Source organism: Lithobates pipiens, unplaced genomic scaffold (genome assembly GCF_037356315.1).
Source record: "Lithobates pipiens isolate NorthernLeopardFrog02 unplaced genomic scaffold, aLitPip1_a1.2 Scaffold_23, whole genome shotgun sequence".
NCBI lineage: Eukaryota > Metazoa > Chordata > Amphibia > Anura > Ranidae > Lithobates > Lithobates pipiens.
Window position 1 is genome coordinate 166,746,464 of NW_027507785.1, and position 24,594 is coordinate 166,771,057.

General features: G+C 43.9%; 1 protein-coding gene across 6 annotated transcripts in view; it reads right to left on the minus strand.

Annotated features, from left to right (window-relative positions):
- LOC143928001 (myomegalin-like) overlaps positions 1–24,594 on the minus strand; it is a 426,442-nt gene that overhangs the window by 227,872 nt on the left and 173,976 nt on the right. For all 6 annotated transcript variants that reach the window (XM_077452562.1, XM_077452560.1, XM_077452558.1 and 3 more), the window contains 2 exons: positions 18,350–18,529; positions 16,629–16,796 (listed from right to left, as the gene is read on the minus strand). In XM_077452562.1, the coding sequence (XP_077308688.1) occupies positions 16,629–16,796; positions 18,350–18,529 (348 nt within the window). The remainder of the gene's footprint in view (positions 1–16,628; positions 16,797–18,349; positions 18,530–24,594) is intronic.

The window sequence follows — 24,594 nt, forward strand, 5'->3', positions numbered from 1 at the left end:
ATACAATTATTGACTTTTTTTTTACCAAAGACATGTGGCTGAATACATTTTGGCCTAAATGTATGACTAAAATTGAGTTTATTGGATTTTTCTAATAACAAAAAGTAGAAAATATCATTTTTTTTCAAAATTTGCGGTCTTTTTACGTTTATATCGCAAAAAATAAAAATCGCAGAGGCAATCAAATACCATCAAAAGAAAGCTCTATTTGTGGGAAGAAAAGGACGCAAATTTTGTTTGGGTACAACATTGCATGACCGCGCAATTACCAGTTAAAGCAGCGCAGTGCCAAAGTGTAAAAAGACCTCTGGTCATTTACCAGCAAAATGGTCCGGTCTGAAAGTGGTTAACACAGTAAACAGATAAAAATAGGAGATTCAACGGGAATTCAAATGGCACTGGAAAGCACTTCACAGCTAACTTAGCAAAATACGGACTGGAAAGTGCCCACTGTGTAACCCTGTATTCTAAGGTCACTTCCGGGCCAGCCCTGCATTGTTTATTCCAGCAGATTCTGGGGATGGCACTTCAAGGATATACTGAGGAAAGATCGATCCAGAGAACTTCCCTGTAGACATAAGGTCATGCAGCAATGCAACCAGGAATCTTGACTATGAATAATTAAAGGGAAAAAAAACATCAAAAAAGGTCATACTTTTCAAACAATGTCCATCATCCCGGGGCACTACCAAAAATCTGAGGCATGGTAAGAGAGGTAGAGGTTATCTTGGGCTGGCAATATTTTTTTGATTGCCAGTGTTCAATCCTTCTGTAGACAACAGTATAACCCAAAAGTTAATGGCTTCCTGTGTCCCTCAATAGATGAAAAAGAAAACATACTGTAATTGTATGTAATTTATAATTAGATAAGTATGAGGGTCAAGCCATATGTCTTAATTACAGAGCTGATATAAAGTTATTTACTCCCTTGGACGTTTTCAGTTTTTACTATACTGGAATAAATGTTTCAATTAGGATATTTTTTTTACACCATTGAACAGAGTTATACTGTGAAAACAGATATCCTAACAGTTTTATTTAATTTACATTAAAACGCATATATCTCTTTCAATTTAGTATTCAATTATGCACTTTTACCAGCTATTATAGCTAAAATCTGTGTGGATAGGTCCCGATCAGCCTTGGACTACTAGACACTGCATTTTTTCCATTGCTCTTTGTAAAATAAACTGGTTCAGCTCAGTGGAAAAGAAGCGGGGTTCTGTCTTCCACTCCACTCAAAGTTCTGTTCTTCCTCAGTGGATAGTACTGTGCCTCCTACTTCTTGATTGAGCCACTTCTTTATATATAAAGGACTTATTTTACCTTACCCCACCTCTAACCTTATACTGGAAGTGGTGATTCTTTTTCTCTATCTTATAATTGAAGTTATGAGATTATTTCTTGTCATGTATATAGTTACATAGTTACATAGTTAGTCAGGCTGAAAAAAGACACAAGTCCATCCAGTTCAACCTTAAAAACAAATAAATAAAATAAAAAATAATCGTACAATCCAAATACCCAATTTTATGCCCATAATTGATCCAGAGGAAGGCGAAAAAAAACCCCAGCAGAGCTTGCTCCAATTTGCTACAGCAGGGGAAAAAAAATCCTTCCTGATCCCCCAAGAGGCGATCGGATTTTCCCTGGATCAACTTTACCTATGTTAGTACCCAGTTATATTATGTACATTCAGGAAAGTATCCAGGCCTTTCTTAAAGCAATCTACTGAGCTGGCCAGAACCACCTCTGGCGGGAGTCTATTCCACATTTTCACAGCTCTAACTGTGAAGAAACCTTTCCGTACTTGAAGATGAAATCTCTTTTCCTCTAGACGTAAAGAGTGCCCCCTTGTCCTCTGGGTTGACTGTACAGAGAACAACTCAACACCACAAGACTATGGAGAGCTAAGGAAGTATCTTAAAGGAGCAGTGACTGAAGGTGGATACTTTTTGAACACTATTTGCCAAACAAAAAAAAATGAGAGGCAAATACCTTTTGGCGAGTGTGGTGTCTTATGGTGAGCACTTTCTACACAGCAGTGGAGGATTAAAAGAATTGCACGAATAGTGTATTAGGCTGGAAGGAGAACACTGACTGTTGCATGAAAAAAATTCATGAAGATATCACTGATGGATGCATGAAATAATTGTACAAACTTTATTAAGATATCACTGATGTTGTCACTTTCATTGGGGTGTTTTGTGTTAACAGCACTTTTTCCAATTGTATTTTGGATTGGATCAATATTGCATCAGAGAGTATAATTTTAACTGCTCTTAAAGTGGAAGTAAACTCCCCTATCGTTTTCAGCCAAGGAAGCTGCCATCTTTGCCTCTGTTTAATCTTCAATTGCTATGGTGCTGCACATGTGATTCGTTATGACACCAGCCATTGGATGGTTTGATAGTTTGGCTGAGAGCACAGCCAATGTGCAGTTAGCATTCCCGGCATGCCTTTTTTTTTTAACTGTCTAAATCCATGGGTTTACTTCCACTTTAAGTTCTATGACAACAAAGCAGGAAACCAAAGCAGGGGATTATTGGTTTTATAGGCAAAGCAGATATAACGTAAAATAATGGAAAATTTCCGATCAAATACCGTAATTTTCCTTTCCTGATGGACTCCATGGCAGCCTACGTGTGGGTTAACCCCGCCTCCTCTTCAACGCTATAGGACCCCATTTCCATAAATGTGACTATGTTCCATAACTAGCCAACTCTTGATACATGGGTGGGAACTCCGTCTGCCATGGAGTCCATCAGGAAAGGAAAATTACGGTTAGTATTTGATTAGTTAGTATTTGGTAATTTTCAGTTTTCCTGACAAAATCCATGGCAGCCTACAGGTGGGAAATAACTAGCCAAACCACACGGCCGGGTATGCTGATCAAAAAAAAAACCTTCAATTTGCCCCATCAACCAACGGGATACTTAAAACAAAGTTTACAGAAGATAAGGATGCAGGTTCCACAAAATAGTGAATCATAAAGATGTTTATGGAAGCCAACAAGGCTGCCCTGCAGATGACATCTGGAGCCACGTGTTGGGCTGCAGCCCAGGAAGTAAGGATGCCCTTGGTCGAATGTGCCGTAACCGCCTCCGGAGGAGCCAAGCCCTTTGCCCTACAGGTCTGCTGGATAGTCTGGATGATCCAGTATGCGATAGTTCTGGAAGAAGCATGTTTCTCCATATTCTTTCCAGAGAATAAGACAAACAAGTGATCTGAACATCTAAAGGGAGATGTAGCACGAAGGTAATCTTTTAGCATTTCCCCCACGTCTAGTGGATGAGCCTCCGAGGCCCCTGGAGTTTTGAACGTGGGTAGGACAATCTCTTGATTCTCATGGAAGACCGAGAGATCCGTGGAACTAGATTCTGTGAGTGAGCCCAGGACAAGGGGAAGATCCCATTTGGGGAACCTGGGTTTTCTTCGGGGCCTAAGTCTTGCAGCCCCTCTGAAGAACTGCTGAACCAGCGGATGAATGGCCCAAAGAAACGCCTGAGAAGGCCAAAAGGGCTGAGACCTGGACCCTCAAGGAGCTGGCCGACAGAACCAGATCTAGTCCTGACTGTAAAAATTCTAGGATGTCCTGTACTCCCGCGTCTCTGTATGATCTTCTCATGGAGGAGGAGAACTCCACAAACTTGGCCCATATTCTTCCATAGACTAGATGCGTGCTTGCCCTCCTGGAAATCATGGGGGTGGAAACAACTGCTGAGGCACAGCCAAGGGCCTCCACACTCTCACTCTCAAGAACCAGACCATCAGCTTCAATAGCGCCGGGCATGGGTGCAGGACTGCCCCTCCGGTCTGAAAGGGAGAGGTACTGGGTCCCGCAAGCTGAGCTGGGTCAGGAGGGGAAACCATGCCTGTTTGACCAGTAAGGAGCAACTACCACTATTTCAACAGCCTCTGCATGGAGTCTGCAGAAATTTGAGAATGACTGGGAACACAGGAAGGGCATAGGCCCGGTTGAAGCACCACTGATCTGTTAAGGCATCCACCCCGAAAGCCTGGCTGCTCTGGGGTCCTGGTGTAATACTTCTCGACTTTGAAGTTGCTGAAGGATGCAAATAGGTCTATTTTTGGATCAGCTCCCAAGGACAGGATCCATTTGAATATCTGAGTGGAGTGAACACTCGTTGTTGTCTAGTTGCAAATGGGACAAAAAGTCTGCCTGGATGCTCTGGGCTCCGGGAAGATAGACTGCTAAAATGTTGGCCAAATTCTTCTGGGCCCACGCCATGATTGGGTCGACTTCTTGGAGTGAGGTAGAGTTCCATGCCCCCCCTTGTCTCTTCACATAGGAGACTGCTGTAGTGTTGTCCATTCATAGCAATATTGATTCCCCTTTCAGGAGATGACTGAAAGCCTGCAGGGCGCAAGAGGCTGCTCATAGTTGTAGGATGTTCGAGCCTGGGTTGTGTAGGCGAAGATCCCATCTGCCCTGTGCCAGTTCTGATTTGCGGAGGGTCCTCCATCCAGCACCTCTGGAATCGGTTGTAACCATGACCCATGAGATGGGGGCGATGGAGTAGCACGTGAGCAGGTTCCTGTGCTGTAGCCACCAAAAGAGGCTTTTCCTCATGCCCGAGGTTATGCAGATGAGCTGGTTGCTGCCGCCTGAGTCTCATTGCTGGAGAAACCCTGTTTGGAAGGGGCATAACCTCCAAAGTGCCCATTTAACCATAGAGACCATTGTGCCAATAATTTTGAGGCATTGTGAGGCCCTCAGACATGAGGAAGTTAGGGACAAGCTCACCTTGACACAAAGATGGTATTTTTGATTGTATTGAATTGAGCTCCTAGGTATACCAGGCATTGCACAGGTTCCAAATGTTTTTTTTTCCAGGTTTAATAGTTATCCAAACTCGAGCAGCGTCACAATGACTTGAGCTCTGTGGATCAGCAGCTGCTCCTTGTCTTGGGATAGTAACAGGAGGTCGTTGAGAAAATGGTATAGTCATATTCCCTTTGTTCTCATGAGGGCTACCACAACCAGAAGAACTTTCCAGAAGACCTGAGGTGAAGTTGTCAGCCTGAAAGGGAGGCAGGTGAACTGCCGATGTTCTTGCCCGACTGCGAACCCGGAGGTATCTGCAAAACTCTACATCAACAGCTGAAGACCTTTTGTTGTCGAAAATAGCATTTCTATGTCTTCCATATTGCTTTTAGATGTTTTTTATCGATTTTTGTGATCACTTTTAGATTCTGTATCTTGCATATCATTGTAAGATTTTTTATATTTGAATAAACCATCCCTGGTTGACCTGCACCATATGGAGCCCTCTTCTATTTTTGGGTTCCGCTGATTACATACCTGGATTGTCTTGGACCCATCTGGCTGCGGGGTGCCTATTGCCTGTCGTTTATACGATTTGGAGTTGACATCCTTCATTGCATCCAGCGTGACATCTCCCAGAACAGAGGATTTTCAAGCTTGTTTGACTTACTGCCATGTGGTATTTGGGTCCACCATTTCTGGTAAGAGTACCTCACCTTTTCTATGTGAACCTGCACAAGTATCCATAGGTATATCATGTGGTTTATCGGGAGTACACATCCCAGCCCATTTAGGAATGGGGGAATAACATCTCTCTTCACTTCTTATGGCTTCTTTGGACTGTGATCCAACACCCCATTGTGTTGTACCCAGTACATTCTGAATCGCTTTCACTGATTTATTTGATTTTATTAGTGTGCATTTATAATTTTCACGTGTATATTTTCACAAGCACTTAAAACTTTGGCATCCGCCTTAGTTTTTGATATTTATATTATTATATGTATATGTTTCCTTTATTAGAACCCCCACCCAAAAGGATAAGCCCCTGGTATCAGTCACCCTTTCTTGGGCTGAATCCTCTGTCGAGATACAGGCTCTAATCAACACTGGGGCTGCAGGCCTGTTCATTGATGCTGCCTTTGTATCGAAGCACTCAATTCCGCTGTAGCTGCGTGACAATCCACTTGCCATCGAGGCTCTTGATGGGAGACCTCTACAGCCTGCCCATGTGACTCATGAGACGGTTCCGTTGTCCATGGCCGTAGGGGCTCTTCACCATGATAATCCAATTCCAAGTTATTTCCTCACCTAAGTTTCTGCTGTTAATTGTTTATCCTTGGTTACAAAGGCACAACCCCTCTTTTGATTGGCTTAGTGCTGAGGTTCTCTTCTGGTCACCACAATGCAGTGAGACATGCTTCCAGAAGGTAGCCAAGGTCCTAAGCCCCAGTCTCACTTTTCCTTTGGGTGACAAAATTCTTGCTGGTCATGTCCATGCTCCTCCTGAGAAACCTTGTGACCTACCCTGGGAAGGATCAACTCTTTTGGGCCATTTCCCCAAAATTCTGGTGGCCTAGTCTACATGCTGATGTAACCGCCTTCGTAGTTGCCCGTTCTGTGTGTGCTCAGAGTAAGACTCCACAACACCTTCCCGTGGGCCTCCTACAACCCATACTCAATGGAGAGAGGCCCTGGACCTACCATTGCTCCTCTTGCAGGGAGCAATAATCCTAGAGCAGGGAGCAGAATGAGGGGTTACACAAAGAGAAAAAAAAAAGTTTGCTTCCCCTTTCAGAACTGCCCCACAACCACTGGTAAGAGGTAGTGCCTCACCACATTAGCAGATGTCCAGGGCTTAGGGAAGCTGCAGCTCACTGCCCACAGGATTTCCCACAGAGGCAGGGGCTGAAGCAGCTTTGAAACCCCCACCCTGGTGACATTATCGCCATGCCTCCAGGCACCTGCACGGCCGCCGAACCCCTCGCCGCACAGCACATGCGTGAAACCAACCCTCCATTTCACCTGCAGCTCACTCGTGTGCAGATGCTTCCTGCACCTGCGGCCAGGAAATAACATGGCGTTCTGGAACGCAGAAGCCATAAAACGGCCAGAGGACACTAGAGCCAGGGAAATAAGAGAGTGAAAAAAAAGAGAAAAACATAAACCGCTGCCATGGAGAAGAACCAATGTCACAGGCACCATCTTCATACCCTGCCAGTTCAGCTGCACCACACTGGTCATCCTGTCATGGGCATACACAGGCAGGCCTCCACCATCTGGACATTATGCCTGGAATCATTCACCCTGGGCTCTTACACCACTTCATCAGTATGTCCAAATCCGGTGCGCAGGCGCTCATTCATTTAGACTGGACATGAAATAAAACGTAAGTGCATATGCTGTATTGGTCCAAAGAGGAGGACAAAAAAAAATGCAGTCTCTGGCTGAGAGCTTACATTTATGGGAATGGGGTCCTACAGCATTGGAGAGAAGGCTGGGTTAACCCACACGTAGGCTGCCATGTAGTCTGTCAGGAAACAGTCTCTGCTCCCCACTTTGCAGTGCTACACAATGGCTTTATTGCTCATTTTCACTCCCAAAGACTATTACTCATCAAACTGAATTAAAAATGTAAATTAAATATATCATGCATATCTCAACGGTTAGTAAAAAATAGATCTGAGTAAGGGCTTGTTTACACTCATCGAAAGAACTGCTGCTTCTCTGAAATATGGACAGCGCTCAGGCCGCTTTTCAGAGTTGTTTGATAGGCGGTGCCTCACTGTCCCCTCTTCACAGCCTATTTTAATACTATACATGCCACATTTCCTTGGTTGCAGTGGGGCCCTATACACTCGAATGGGTTGTATTAAGCGAATATTAATGCCCAGCGAACATGTTAGAGGGTGTAATTCCTGCTGCGAAGCAAAGCATCGCGTCAGGCCTACACCCTCGGCCTCTGCTTTTGCAGCTCTATGCTTATTACAACAGCAAAAATACAAAACAATTAATTTGTAAAAATGTGAGTTATATAAAAAATTATCTTATTTTTTAATACTGTAGTGCATACTACCTTCCCTTTAGAGTTTTAAACCCTCTCATGAAAAGTTATTTTTAACCAGTGTAGAGGTAGAGGACAGTGGCTTTTATTGATTTACATTGATCTTTAGAATGTAATTTGATAAAATTAAAACACTGCATGTGTACAGCTTTAAAAAATAAATAAATCATGCTGTGTGGCATATTGGATGTGCTTGCTTGACACAGCAAGAGAATAACACCACATTATACTGTATAACCCAACTAGGAAAGCCTTCAGTCATCATGGAAGGAATGAGGTAAATTAATTATATCAATTTTATATTTTTGTCTTAAACACACATCGCAGCTACACAGAAACACAGTTAAAGGAAGGCGCAATAAAATATAACTATTAAAAATACAACAATTTTCTTTTCACAAAATAGTTGTATTTTTTTTAAAAATAGTTCCCTAAAGCTTGCATCTTTTAATAATTCAGGTTAACCAGTAAGGGGGAATCAATCTCCAAACGAACATACAGTAATCGTTGGTTAACATGGCACAATATTTTACTAAAGTCACGGACTGAAAGTACTCAAGTCAGTGGATGAACATAGCAGTCAAACAACTAACATTTTGAGAAGGTCAGGTTATCCTCATGACACGTCACAGGAAGCACCCTCATGGCTAACAGAGGACAGAATTAGAAATAGACTTGAAAAACTTAACATAAATAAGTAACCCGGACCAGATGGTTTGCACCCGAGGGTCCTAAAGGAGCTCAGTCGAGTAATTGCCAGACCATTGATCCTAATTTTTTACAAACAGTCTACTGAATGGAATGATACCAGCAGATTGAAAAAAAGCCAATGTAGGTCCAATATTTAAAAAAGGCCCAAGAAACATCCCTGGGAATTACAGACCAGTTAGCCTAACATCATTAGTATGCAAGCTCTTGGAGGGGATGATAAAGGACTATACTGTATACAAGATTTTAGTAATGAAAATGGAATCATTAGCAGTAATCAGCAGGGATTCATGAAGAATCATTCTTGCCAAACCAACCTATTACCCTTCTATGAGGAGGTAAGCTGCCATATATAGATAAAGGAAGCCCGGTAGACGTGGTGTATCTGCATTTTGCAAAGGCATTTGATACAGTTACCCATAAACGTTTACTGTACAATCTAAGGTCTGCCGGCATGAACCATAGGGGTGAGTACATGGATTGAAAACTGGCTACAAGGGCAAGTTCAGAGGGTAGTGATAAATGGGGAGTACTCAGAATGGTTCGGTGTGGAGACTGGGGTCCTGTCCTGGGACCAATCCTATAAAAAAAAATTGTAAACGAATTGGAGGATGGAATAAACAGCTCAATCTCTGTATTTGCAGATGATACTAAGCTAAGCAGGACAATAATTTCTCTGCGGGATGTGGAAACCTTGCAAGAAGACCTGAACAAATGAATGTGGTGGCAACTACATGGCAAATGACGTTAATGTAGAAAAATGTAAAATAATGCATTGGGTGGCAAAAATATAAATGCAATCTACTCACTTGGGGGAGAAACTCTGTGGTTAACTAGGATCGAAAAGGAACTGGGGGTCCTAGTAGATGATAGGCTCAGCAATGGCATGCAATGCAAAGCTCTTGCAAGCAAAGCAAACAGAATATTGGCATGCATTAAAAAGGGGATTAACTCCAGAGAAAAACAATATCTCTCCTACTACAAGATTCTGGTCCCGCCACACATGGAGTATGCCGTCCAGTTCTGGGCACAAGTACTCAGGAAGGATGTGCTAGAACTGGAGAGAGTCCAGAGAAGGGCAATAAAGCTAATAGAGAGACTGGAGGACCTTAGTTATGAGGAAAGGTTACGAGCACTGAACTCATTCTCTCTGGAGAAGAGCTTGAGAGGGGATATGCTTTCAATGTACAAATACTGTATTGGTGACCCCAAAATAGGGATACAACTTTTCTGTGAAAGAGAATTTAAAAAGACATGTGGCCATTCACTAAAATTAAAAGAGAAGTGTTTTAACCTTAAATTGAGCAGAGGGTTCTTTATTGTAAGAGCGGTAAGGATGTGGAATTCTCTTCCACAGGGAGTGGTTTCAGCGGGGAGCATCGATCAGTTCAAAAAACTATTAGATAATTGTCAGGTCACCTGAGTCCAGATGACAAATGCATTTTGTTGGGGTCTGGAGTGCACTGCAATGTAGTTCACCCTACGGCTGGCTGCTGCGGATGGAGCCCTGGGTGGTTCAGAAAAGCAGGTATTCTGGAGCACCAATATGATCACACTGGGAGCTAGAGCATGAGATTTTCCAGGGAGCGGAATCTAATGCAGAATACACACGTATCAGACTATCCGGCGGACTTAGTCTGGCTGTCCGCCGGACTTTCCGAACTAGCTACCTGCCCACACACGGTACTTCTGTGGCGGACTAGGTCCGGCGGACTTAGTCCGCTGGATTATCCGCCGTACTTTTGAAATGAACGGACTCGCCCACACACACGGAGGAATGTCAGTTCATTTTGAACGCGTCTCCAGGTAGCGGGGACCAGCGAAGGAGGCGTCGCTGGCCCCGTCACCTGGTATGGAGTTAAAGGGGAAGCCCTACGCTGAAAAAAACAGTGTGGGGGTCCCCCTCTAGGGCCATATCAGACCCTTATCCGAGCACGCTACCCGGCCAGTCAGGCAAGGGGGTGGGCACAAGGGAGCGCCCCCCCTCCTGAGCCGTACCAGGTCGTGTGCCCTCAACATGGGGGGTGCTTTGGGGAAGGGGGGGGCCGCGCGCCCCCCCCCCCACCCCAAAGCACCTTGTGCCCATGTTGATGAGGACAAGGGCCTCTTCCCAACAACCCTGGCAGTTGGTTGTCGGGGTCTGCGGGCGGGGGGCTTATCGGAATCCGGGAGCACCCTTTAATAAGGGGGCCCCCGGATGCCGGCCCCACACCCTATGTGAATGAGTATGGGGAAAAAACATTAAAAAAAAACACAACACACAAGGTTTAAAAATAATTTATTTCACTGCTCCGGGGGTCTTCCGTCATGGGGGGTCTTCTCGCCGGACTCCTCCGCTATCTTCTGCTAGCTCTTTTACTAGCAGAGGAGCCCGGCTTTCTTCTTCGTCGTCGCCCGGGGGTCATCTTTCGACTTCGGGGGTCTTGTCCCCCTCTTCGGTTCTTCTTGCCGGGCCTCCACGCCTTCTTCTAGCTCTTTTACAAGTGGTGGCCCGGTCTTCTGTCGCCGCTGTCGCCATCTTCTCTTCTTCTGTTCTTCTCTTCTTGATCTGTTGCCTCGTCGCTGTCTCTGGCCACAATGACAGGCGCGCGGCGTGCGGGGGCTTATATAGGGACATCGCCAGATGATGTCCCCGCCCATTATGATGTCACAGTCCCAGCATCCTCTGAAATGCGAGTCCGGCGGACATATTTAGGTGCAAAACTACTTTCTTCGTCCGCCGGACTTTTGTGTACGCGGCTTTAGACCATTCAGAGTAAGAATCATTAACCACTACTCTCTGAATTCTGTCTTTTATCCAGTTTTCTATCCATTTACAAACTGGTATTTCCAAACCTGTAGACTTTACCTTAAACATGAGCCATGTGTGCGGAACTGACTGTATCGAACACTTTTGCAAAATCCAAGTATACAATGCCCACCGCGACCCCTCTGTCCAAGGTTTTACTTGCCTCCTTATAAAAAGAAATCAGGTTTGTCTGACAACTTCTGTCTTTCATGAATCCATGCTATCTGTTGCTTAAATTATTTTTTTCTCGTTTATTGTGGTCTTTTATTAATCTCTCCTTAATCTTTTATTAATCTCTCCAGTATCTTCCCAACTATAGAAGTTAAACAGGTCTATAGTTACTTGGTAAAGACTTTGTTTCCTTTTTAAATATAGGCACCACATTGGCCCTGCGCCAATCCAGTGGTACTATTCCTGTCATTAATGAGTCCCTAAAAATTTGATACAATGGCTTTGATATTACAGAGCTCAATTCTTTTAGGATCCGTGGGTGGATGCCATCAGGTCCAGTTGCTTTATCCACCTTTATTCTGTCCAAATATTTCTGCACCATATCACTTATGAACCATTGTGGATTTGGGGCTGTGTCACTACCACCCCCATTATGGACATGAGCTCCCCCATGCTCCTTTGTATACATAGAGCTGAAGAAAGTATTTAATAAATTAGCCTTCTCTTTGTCCCCAGTCACCCACGCCAGATTATTTTGTGAAGGGCCTACATGCTCAGACTTGACCTTTTTTACTATTAATATTTTCGAATAATTTTTTGGGGTTTGTCCTACTATCTTTTGCAATCTGTCTTTCATTTTGAATTTTTGCATCCTTGATTTCCTTTTTACATATTCTGTTATATTCTTTACAACATTTAAATTACACTAGTGTTCCTTAATTTTTATATTTTTTAAAAGCTCTTTTCTTATAGTTTATAGATTTTTTAACTTTGGCCGTGAGCCACATAGGTTTTATTTTTTAGCCTTTTAAAATGTATTGCCCATGGGGATATACTTTGCAGTGAGATCACAAACAGTCTTTTTGAAGAATTCCCATTTCTGTTCTGTGCCCATTGATGCCAATATTCTCTTCCAGTCTAGGTCCTGGAGAGCAGCCCTCATCCTTGGAATATTTGTTCTCTTGAAATGAAGTGTTTTTATCTTTCCCGTATGTGATTTTTGCTTACAGCTAACATCAAACATCACAGCTAACATCAAATGAAATCGTGTTATGGTCACTGCTACCCAGGTGTTCCTTTATCTGAACATTATTAATACGCTCTGCATGGTTTTAGATTACCAGGTGCAAAAGAGCATCATTCCTAGTTGGGGCCTCAATAAACTGGATCATAAAATTGTCCTGTGATAGGTTTATACATTTTTGCCCTTTAACTGTCCCAGCAGTGCCATTACTCCAGTCAATTTCTGGGTAGTTAAAATCCCCCATTATTATCACTGTCCAGCCCTTTTTAGCTGTACAAGGAGCGGAGTCTCCACCTCCTCATTAACATTGGGTGGTCTATAACAAACTCCAATGATTAACTTTGATCTACCCACATCTGTATGCAGTTCCACCCATAATGCTTCAGACTCATCACTCATCTCCGTCCACCAGGTCCTCTCTCACTCGCTTTGAGATCACTTCTCACATACAGACAGACCCCTCCACCTTTCCTTTTTACTCTGTCTTTCCGAAAGAGTGCATAGCCAGAAATATTAATAGCCCAGTCATGTGAGGAATGAAGCCAAGTTTCAGCAATACCGATTATATCATAGCTCTCCTGATGCACCAGAGCTTCCAACTCACTTATTTTGCTTGGCAGAATTCTGGCATTCGTGAACAAACATTTTAATGCATTAATATGTTCTGACCAGTCACATACTATCCTCTTGGGTGTTCCGAGATTGCAACTAGGACTTGCTACTAAACTTACCTTGGGTTTATGTGCTTTGGTTACCCTACCACTAATGCCCCTAATATTAACCTCTGGAATATGTTCCACACTGACTATCTCTATCTCTGGACCCTCCCCCTCATCGCCTAGTTTAAAAACCCCTCTGACCTTTTGGCCATCCTTATTCCCAGCTGATCTGCACCCTCCTAATTTAGGTGCAGGCCGTCCCTTCTATAGTACCGGTTATCGACTGAGAAGTCGTCCCAGTCCTCCAGGAACCCAAACCCCTTCTTACAACACCAGCTCTTCAGCCACTTGTTTACTTCCCTAATCTCCCTCTGCCTTTCTGGTGTGGCTCGATGTACCAGTAGTATACCTGAGAATACTACCTTGGAGGTCCTTTTCCTCAATTTAGCTCCCAAGTTCCTAAAATCATTCTTTAGGACACTCCATCTGCCTCTGACTTTGTCATTGGTGCAAACGTGCACCATGACAGCTGGGTCTTCCCCAACCCCTCCCAGTAATCTGTCCACCAGATCCGAGATGTGCCGAACCTGAGCGCCCGGTAGACAACATACAGTTCGATGCTTCAGGTCTTTGTTACAGATTGCCCTCTCTGTCCTTCTAAGAATTAAGTCCCCTACCACCAGAATCTGTCTTTCCTTCCCTTTTGCCCCCCCCCCCCCCCCGACTCTCACTGGAGGAGTTCTTCCCCTGGCAGCTAGGAGAATCCCTCAGCTCCTGCAGTGCTGGTCCCTGACTGGGATCACCAATGTCACTCAATGGAGCGTACTTATTGGGATGCTCCAGCCCTAGATCGGCCTCCCTGGCACTTGCCCCTCTAACCTTCCTGAATGTCACCCATCTACTCTTTGCTAGTGCCTGCACCTCTTTTTCTCCACCCACCTCTGTGCTGGCCCCTGCCAGCACCTGCCATGTACGTTCCTGGCTCTCCTTTAGTGTGGAGGGTCCTCTCAGAGCTGACAGTTGCTTCCCCAGATTCAGAACCTGGGCTTCCAGGGAAACAATGTAATTACATTTTGCACAGCAGTATTCGCCCTCGATCAGATGATCAAGGAACAAATACATGGCGCAAGATGTACACCAAGTCGCCTCTCCACACCCGCCGGGCAACGTATCTATTAATTTAATGGGGATTAGAGATTATACCCAGTCCAAATTACCTAACAGCTAGCTTTCTGACACTAATACTAATTAGGATTATGGTGGGGATGGACTTTCCTGCAGTCTGGCTTGAGGTCGTGGCCCCCAGGGTCCCCCAGCTTACGTTCACAGTAGACTACTGGTGGATAGAAAGGAAGCAGCAGTCTGGAACAAGGATAGTCAGGAGATAAGCCAAAAGGTCAGAGCAACAAGAACATAGGCATAGTCAAAAGAACATGCCAAAGGTCCGGCTATGAAGCAGACGAGGACAGTCAAGAACAAGCCAATGTCGATAAGCAGGATCAGACATAGGACACAGAGCAATGAGCAAATGGAAGCAAAGACACACAATATTGATCAGCAGGACTAGCTTGCAGTGCCAAAGTTAATATAGAGTTCCCTGATAGGGGCTGGGGTGGAGCCATGCTTTGAGGAGAGATTACTTAAGCAGCCAGGTGAGAGTGGCTGGCCTCTAAAGCTGAACACATGGAGAGGTAAGCTGACAGACAAACATTACTGCATAACCATGACAATAAGCACCTGAATGACCACATGTGGAGATGTACAATGTAATACGGACATAAAAGCACACACACGTTGGACTTGATGGACTTGTGTCTTTTTTCAACCTCACCTACTATGTAACTATATCAGCAATAATAGCCTCTATTTTACTCTTATGATTCATTTAAACACACTGGTGTACACAATATATTAGTATATGCTGAGCTGAATGACTCTGCTAAGGGCCAATTCACCAGTGTTTTTCTGAACTTAAATACGCAGGTCACTGCTAGGACACACAGAAAACAATTGCTTTCTATATGTTCTATTCACAGTAAAATGTTCCTCAAAGCTGCACTGCATTGATCTGTGATAAAACACAGACATGCTGTATTTTATTGCAGAGCACTAAGCAAGGTTGCATGTCACTGTACAGCAGCACAGTGAGCTGCTTGTACAGTGGTATGATTGAAGTGTCACTTTTGTGCACTGTAAATAAAGTTTGTACAAAAAAACGGGAGTTGTGTGATGTGCTGAATTGCGCACCATACTGCCCTCTATCGCCAGATCACTGAGCAGAGATCTACCATACAGTAAAAATGCTATGGTTTTACTGTGTGGCAGCTGTCCGTTTTAACACTTGCCGACCGTATAACTTGCATATACGACGGCAAGGCAGCTCTCCTACGCAGGATCGTACCTAGTACACAGCAGTGGCTATAGACTCAATGTCCGCTGGCACCCCCAGATCATTAGGCAGAGAGCCAGAACTTCGAACAAGGCAGATCACCGTTCTGTCAGTAGGGACAGCATTGATCCTGTGTTTCTGCAAAGCAGGAACATGGATTAATGCTTTCCCCTAGTAAAAACACTGTACACAAGCAGTGGCTAGGCACACAGTTAACCCTTTGATCGCCTCTGATGTTAACCCCTTCCCAGCCAGTGTCTTTAGTACAGTAACAGCGCTTATTTTTAAGCACTGGTCACTGTATTACTGTCACTAGTCCCCAAAAAATGTCAAAGTGTTAGTGTCCAATTTGTCTGTCCTGCTATAAGTCACTGATCACTGCCATTACTAGTAAAAAAAAAAAAAAAAAAAAAAAAAATTCCATTAATATATACCATAGTTTGTAGACGCTATAACTTGTGCAAACCAATCAATATATGCTTATTGGGATTTTATTTACCAAAAATATGTAGCAGAATACATATTGGCCTAAATCGATGAGGACATTTGATTTCTTACATTTTTGTATTGGATATGTTTTATAGCAGAAAGTAAAAAATGTGGTTTTCTTTTCAAAATTGTCGAATTTATTTGTTTATAGCCCAAAAAAATAAAAAAACACAGAGATGATCAAATAACATCAAAAGAAAGCTCCAATTGTGGGGAAAAAAGGACATACCTTTTATTTGGGTACAGCCTCACACGACTACGCAATTGTCAGTTAAAGGAATACAGCACCGTATTGCAAAAAATGGACTGGTCATTAAGGGGTTAAATCTTTCGTAGGTCAAGTGGTTAATATGAACAGGTACTAATGCTGCAAGGGCCAGAAGTAGTCAGCCAAAGCCATCATAAGGATTCTCCCAAGCCCTGGAATATGTTTCAGTAAATTTAAAACTCATAAGTGCCCTCCCCATTCAAAAAGGGTTAATCCTTTTGTTGTGGACTTTGCAGTTCACAGTTATGGTTAAATTATTCACACACACGTATTACTCACAGTGGTCAGCATTTCCATCATTTCTTTCATGTGGTCTTCAGCTTGTTGTTTTCGAGCTAATACAGCTCCCTGTAGCATTTCTTCCTTCTGCTGTAAACATTTTGTAAGCTCTTCTATTATCTGAGCATTACCAGTATCTGATTGTGCCAGAAAGCAAGTAGTCAACTCCTGTAATAACATGCAAGATGTACTCCCTTACTTTCCAAGTTAATATATTTATATGCCTTATAATTGTTTACTGTACATTTTCAAGAATAATAACACTACCTACAAAAGGAGCCACTAAAATCACACAATAATTCCTCATGTGGAATTCAATATCTAAAGCTTATTGAAATTGACTTTAATATAAATGTTCAATATTCATCTATCCATTGCAGCTATCAAGAAGATAGTGTTAAACAATGTATAAGTAAGGCCGCGTACACACGCGGGGACTGTTCGGCCAACTTTGTCCGCTGAACAGTGTTTCGGCGGACAGTCCGCCCGTGTGTGGGCTTTCAGCGGACAGTTTCAGCGAACAGTCCGCTGAACAAGGTTTTTCGGAAATTCCGAAAAACTGTCCGCTGAAACTTTGTTTCAGCGAACAGTCCCCTCGTGTGTAGGCTTGTTCGTCAAACTAAGTTCCGCGCATGCTCAGAAAGGATTTACACGCCGAAAGTTATAATGCAGTGTATAGGACGTCGTATTTTTCGTCCCGTCGTACGTGCCGTTCACGTCATCGCGCACGGTTTCAGCAAACTGTTCGTTCGTCGTGTGTGGCCATGTCCGTCCATGCTAATTTTGAGCGGACTGTTTGCTGAAACTGTTTGACGGACAAAGTTGGGCGAACAGTCCCCGCGTGTGTACGCGGCCTAAGACTTTTTGCTCATTTAATACTGATTGTGATGTCAGTAACACAAAAGCCTTACTGTGTGATAACTTAAGACAAAAGTTTTCTAATTTATAGATTTTACAATTTTTTATTTACAATAAAAATTGACATTTAGATAGAAAAAAAGTATCAGAAAGCCAAAGTAAATGTTTACATACTATAAAATGTAAAAGTGCTAGCCTACCACCCCTGGTCTTTCTAAGTTAAACTCGTCGAAAACATGTCACTTCAGACAGTTACCTCAAGACAACATCCACAGCCTACTCGAAGATGTAGCCTTGTTGGCATCCTCTAGATGACACCTATGTAGTGATTCCTCATATCTGTATAGTGTCCTGAATGTCTTTAGTCTGGAGGATGTCAACAAAACTATTTGTCTGAGCAAGCTGGGATAGGTGGATTAATTCACTTGGAATTCAAGTTTTGAATGAATGAAGTACATCAAAGCTGGCCATACATGGATTGAAAGCCGTGAGAATTCCGATCCATGTATGGGCAGGTTCAGGGTGGCTGTACAGAAGTGGATCTACCAATCCACTTCTGTACAACCTGCTGGAAACTTTCAGTGTATTCTGATTGTGGGGAAGTCTCCTCGCTGTCAGAATACAACAAAGGCACAGCGGAAGGATTACCCCATCCACCTAGAATGTGCGAATGGGGTATTATTTAACCTGCTGGTTGAACAAAAAAAGAATCATCTATGGGCTGCCAAAGACTTATCATGTCTCATTTAATAATATACTGTATGCCATAGCATATTTTTCACATGAAAAAAGACAATGAGTACTGAATGTTCAGCATGTTATACACTTTTATTACAAATGCATAGCAGTGTTTTTTTTCTCACCTCAGACTCTTTTTTCTTCTGTTGAAGAGATTTCTGCAACTGCAGTATTATAGACTCCTTCTCTCTAAGAGAAAATCTGTATTTTTCCTCTGTTTCCTGCTTTAACCATTGCAGATCTTTGCAAGCAGCAGAGATCTGTTCCAGTTCCAAATCCTTGGCTTTCACAAGGTTGTCTAAACTCTGAAAGACATTTCAAAGATATGGAACATCAGAGATGAACAGTACTATCTGCAATACAGCATAAAAAAAATTCTCCTACTTTGTCCAAACAGGGTATCCATGGTTAGGTAGCAAACATCCCCTGATGAATATATAATACTATAAAATACTAAGTATTAAAGTGGTTTTAAAGGCAAGACATTTTTACCTTAATGCAGGGGTCTCCAAACTATGGCCCTCCAGTTGTTCAGGAACTACAATTACCATCATGCTCAGTCATGTCTGTAAATGTCAGAGTTTTACAATGCCTAATGGGATCTGTAGTTCCACAACAGCTGGAGGGCCGTAGTTTGGAAATCCCTGCATTATGCAAAAAAAAGTCCCAGTATTTGTATTGCCCCCTCCCCCAAATACCTCCCTCGGTCCAGTGCTGTGTCTGTCTGTAGTGCCTCTCTCACTGCATTCATAGGACAGGGAGGCACCAATGGGAGCCATTGGCTCCTGCTGCTTTCAATCAAAACCTGTAAGCAGAGAAAGAGGGACTGAACAACACTAAGTGTGTCTATAGATGCATGCGGTTTTGATTGGGAAAGAGCACACATACAGTGCCTTGCGAAAGTATTCGGCCCTCTTGAACTTTTCAACCTTTTGCCACATTTCAGGCTTCAAACATAAAGATATTAAATTTTAATTTTTTGTGAAGAATCACCAACAAGTGGGACACAATTGTGAAGTGGAACGAAATCTATTGGATATTTTAAACTTTTTTAGCAAATAAAAAACTGAAAAGTGGTGCGTGCAAAATTATTCGGCCCCCTTTACTTTCAGTGCAGCAAACTCACTCTAGAAGTTCAGCGAGGATCTCTGAATGATCCAATGTTGTCCTAAATGACTGATGGTGATAAATAGAATCCACCTGTGTGTAATCAAGTCTCTGTATAAATGCACCTGCTCTGTGATAGTCTCAGGGTTCTGTTGAAAGCGCAGAGAGCATCATGAAGACCAAGGAACACACCAAGCAGGTCCGTAATACTGTTGTGGAGAAGTTTAAAGCCGGATTTGGATACAAAAAGATTTCCGAAGCTTTAAACATCCCAAGGAGCACTGTGCAAGCGATCATTTTGAAATGGAAGGAGTATGAGACCACTGCAAATCTACCAAGACCTGGCCGTCCCTCTAAACTTTCAGCAGACAAGGAGAAGACTGATCAGAGATGCAGCCAAGAGGCCCATGATCACTCTGGATGAACTGCAGAGAACTACAGCTGAGGTGGGCGAGTCTGTCCATAGGACAACAATCAGTCGTACACTGCACAAATCTGGCCTTTATGGAAGAGTGGCAAGAAGAAAGCCATTTCTCAAAGATATCCATAAAAAGTCTCATCTAAAGTTTGCCACAAGCCACCTGGGAGTCACACCAAACATGTGGAAGAAGGTGCTGTGGTCAGATGAAACCAAAATCAAACTTTTTGCCCACAATGCAAAATGATATGTTTGGCGTAAAAGCAACACAGCTCATCACCCTCAACACACCATCCCCACTGTCAAACATGGTGGTGGCAGCATCATGGTTTGGGCCTGCTTTTCTTCAGCAGGGACAGGGAAGATGGTTAAAATTGAGGGGAAGATGGATGCAGCCAAATACAGGACCATTCTGGATGAAAACCTGTTGGAGTCTGCAAAAGACCTGAAACTGGGACGGAGATTTATCTTCCAACAAGACAATGATCCCAAACATACAGAAAAATCTACAAAGGAATGGTTCACAAATAAACATATCCAGGTGTTAGAATGGCCATGTCAAAGTCCAGACCTGAATCCAATCGAGAATCTGTGTAAAGAGCTGAAAACTGCTGTTCATAAACGCTCTCCATTCAACCTCACTGAGCTCGAGCTGTTTTGCAAGGAAGAATGGGCAAGAATTTCAGTCTCTCGATGTGCAAAACTGATAGAGACATACCCCAAGCGACTTGCAGCTGTAATCGCAGCAAAAGGTGGCTCTACAAAGTATTAACGCAAGGGGGCCGAATAATTTTGCACGCCCCACTTTTCATTTTTTTATTAGTTAAAAAAGTTTCAAAAATCCAATAGATTTCATTCTACTTCACAATTGTGTCCCACTTGTTGGTGATTCTTCACAAAAAATAAAAATTTTATATCTTTATGTTTGAAGCCTGAAATGTGGCAAAAGGTTGAAAAGTTCAAGGGGGCTGAATACTTTCGCAAGGCACTGTATGCGCCCCCGTGGGACGTGGTTTCTGATAGTGGCACATGGAGAAGAGGAGGAGCAAAGAGTGATGGCAGGGGGCCCTTGAAGAGTAGCACAGAGTAGGTAAGCATTATATGTTAGCACAGAAATAAGTATTTTCGCCGCTCGCATGAACTGTCCTTATCAAGAAATGGTTTACTGTAAAATAAACCACTATTTAACCACTTCAATACCAGGCACTTAAACACCTTCCTGCCCAGACCAATTTTGAGCTTTCAGCGCTGTCGCACTTTGAATGACAATTGCGCGGTCATGCTACACTGTACCCAAATGAAATTTTTATCATTTTTTTCCCACAAATAGAGCTTTCTTTTGGTGGTATTTGATCACCTCTGCGGTTTTTATTTTTTGCTAAACAAATAAAAAAATACCGAAAATTTTGAAAAAAAATATGTTTTTTTTGTTTCAGTTTCAAAACTTTGCAAATAAGTAAGTTTTCTCCTTCACTGATGGGCACTGATGGGGTTACACTGATGGGCAATGATAAGGCGGCACTGATGGGCACCGATGAGGTGGCACCAATGAAGTGGCACTGATGAGGTGGCATTGATGGACACCGATATGTGGCACTGATAGGCGGCACTGATGGGTGGCACTGATGGGCGACACGGATGGGCACTGATAGCTGGCACGGATTGGCATGGATGGGCATGGATAGGTGGCACAGGTGGGCATGGGTTAGTCGGCACAGGTGGGCATGGGTAGGCGGCACAGGTGGGCATGGGTAGGCACTAATAGGCGGCACAGATGGGAACTGATAGGCGGCATTGTATTATAATGTATTGTACTAATGGATGCCAATCAGTGCCAATCAATAATGCATGCCAATCAGTGATGCCCATTGTGGGCACTGATTGGCATCCATTATGGGCACTGATTGGCATCCATTGTGGCACTGACTGGAATCCCTGGTGGTCTAGGGTGACATACCTTGTCCTTGGCATCCCTGGTGGTCTGGTGGCGTCCCTGGTGGTCCAGTGTGGGCATCCTCGGGGGGGGGGGGGGGGGGCTGTGCTGATAATCGATCAGCACAGACCCCCCCTGTCAGAGGAGCAGCCGATCGGCTCTCCTCTACTCGCGTCTGACAGACGCGAGTGAGGAAAAGCCGATCACCGGCTTTTCCTATTTACACTGTGATCAGCCGTGATTGGACACGGCTGATCACGTGGTAAAGAGTCTCCGTCGGAGACTCTTTACCAAGATCCTAGTTGCCGGGTGTCAGACTGACACCCCGCAACAACGAACGCCGCGATGCGCGCCCCCGGGGGGCGCAGCGGCTCATAATCCTGATCACGTCATATGACGTCCGGTCAGGATTATGCAACCACTTTGCCACCGTCTATTTGTTATAGGGCGGGCGGCAAGTGGTTAATAATGTTGGTGTAATTAATTCAGTACCATTGTGCAGCTGTTAACCACTCGATACTTAGTGGGTTAAGGACAAAAAAAAAAATGAAAAAAACAGCGCACCAAGGGGACCTTTTATGTTAAAAAAGGAAGTCATTTATTACAAGTTATGAAAAAACACTTTCACAAAGTCATCAGATCCCTCCTGGGATCTGAAAAGCAATTGTCAATCTGCAGTTAAAAAAAGGTCCCAGTTTTGATTGTCAAACCTTATACAGATAAAACTTTAGCTTGAAATGTAAGCAATACCACCAGAGGACCAGGACGCAAGGGGTTAATGTTCTCTTAATTCCCAGTGTCCGGAGTAAGGTGATAGCACAAGGTAGGAAAGCTCACAAAACCCCAGTAGTGAGACAGTATCTTTACATATAACTCACTGTTAGTAGAAAAGGCAGAGGATTTCTCCAGATCTGTAAGCCAATGGAGGTGTCAGTAAGTGAGCAGATGCTGATCGGGGTGGTCACTGACTCGAACAGATGACGTTGTGCACGCTGGGAGGTATGGATGAGGTTGCAGACGTCACGTGGTCTGCTCGAGTCTCCCTTCACGCTGGTCTGTGCAGTACTGAGAGCTCCGGCCGGATCCATACCTCCCAGCGTGCACAACGTCATCTGTTCGAGTCAGTGACCACCCCGATCGGCATCTGCTCACTTACTGCTCACTTACTGACACCATCTGTCTATGGCCGGCTTTAGGCTGTTTCTTGTGGGGTAAGAACACCCTTCCCCCAGTGAAATCATCAAGGGATTGCCCAAATAAGTGTTCAGTGTGAAAAGGCATGCGTAAAAGGCATGCAGGTTTAGTAGACCAAGCTTTTATCCACATAACTGCGCCAAAACAACAAGGCTGAATGCATCAAAGGCAAGTTTTCTATTAATTTGTTTTGTCCAGTAATCAATAGTCTGGAAAATAGACATGGCAGCAATTATTGACTGCAGGGCTGAACCTTCAAAGGCAAAGGGGGCCTTTAAGAGTGCTTAAAAATGCCTACCAACAGAATCCTTAAAAAAGGGAACATGCTCAATAGAAACTGTAAAGTGTTTTTTTAAAGCGGGAGTCCGCCGGGACTCCGCGTTTTTTTTTTTTTTAAGTCAGCAGCTACAAATACTGCAGCTGCTGACTTTTAAAATAGTGACGCTTACCTGTCCAGCGCGCCCGCGATGTCGGCACCCGAAGCCGATCTCTAGATCTTGGGTATGGGAATCAGGAAATGGAGCCTTTCGGCTTCATTTCCCGGTTCCCTACTGCGCATGCGCGAGCCGCGCTGCGCAATGAGGGTGGTCCCCGCTGCCTCTGGGATCTGTGTGTTTCCCAGCAGGCAGCGGGGCACTTGCGGAAGGGGGCGGGCACTTGCGGAAAGGGGCGTAATGTACGCCCCTTTCCGCAGAGAGCTAGCCCGGAAGTGGGTGCAGTTACCTGGATTATCCAGGTAACTGCACCCCCCTCCCCCCTGAAAGGTGCCAATTGTGGCGCCGGAGGGGGGGAGGAATCCGATGAGCGGAAGGTCCATTTTAGGGTGGACCTCCGCTTTAAGGAATGAAATGGCAGGGCCTACTCCTGGAATAGCCCATTTCTTCCTAAATTGACTTATCCATAGGACACATGTCTGCAAAAAGCTTCAGAAGAGCAAATATTTTTTCAATTTCTGAGTGGACAGGACAAGTCTTTTTGATTTTGTAAATCTCCATAGGGGCTTGTTTTGGCTTTGGAGACTCAAATGCTTCTAGGCAAAGACTAGTTCACACTGTACAATTTAGTGTGTCAACAGTGGAGTGGATTTCTTGAGAAACCATAGCCTGTGGCTCATAAGATGCAGAAATTGCATTTCATACTCAAACAAAAGAGGAAACTTATGCCGCGTACACATGACTTTTCAACGGACTAGGTCTGACAGTCTTCCGACGGACTTTCGGCGGAGTTCAGGCGAACTTTCCGAATGAACGAACTTGGACACACACAATCACATCAAAGTCCAACGGATTCGAACGTGATGACGTACGACCGGACTAAAATAAGGAAGTTCATAGCCAGTAGCCAATAGCTGCCCTAGTGTCGGTATGGGTCCAACGGACTAGCATATAGACAAATGGATTTCTCGGTCCAACGGAGTTTCGGCAGGAAAATTGAAATCATGTTCTATTTCTAAAGCAAAGCAAAGGTCTGATGGAGCCACACACGTTCGAATTGTCAGACGGACTCGTTCCGTCGGACCTTTGCTGTCAAAAAGTCCGGTCGTGTGTACGTGGCTTTAGTGTTTTGGACAATGGAAACAAATGTTCTAATAGTGCTGAAAATTTGAGATGTTTAAAGCTTGGGATATTTTTTATAACCTAACCCCAGTCAAATTAATCAAAAAGTTATCGGTAGCACAAACAAAATGTGAAACTGATCCAAGCGCTCACCAAGGACAA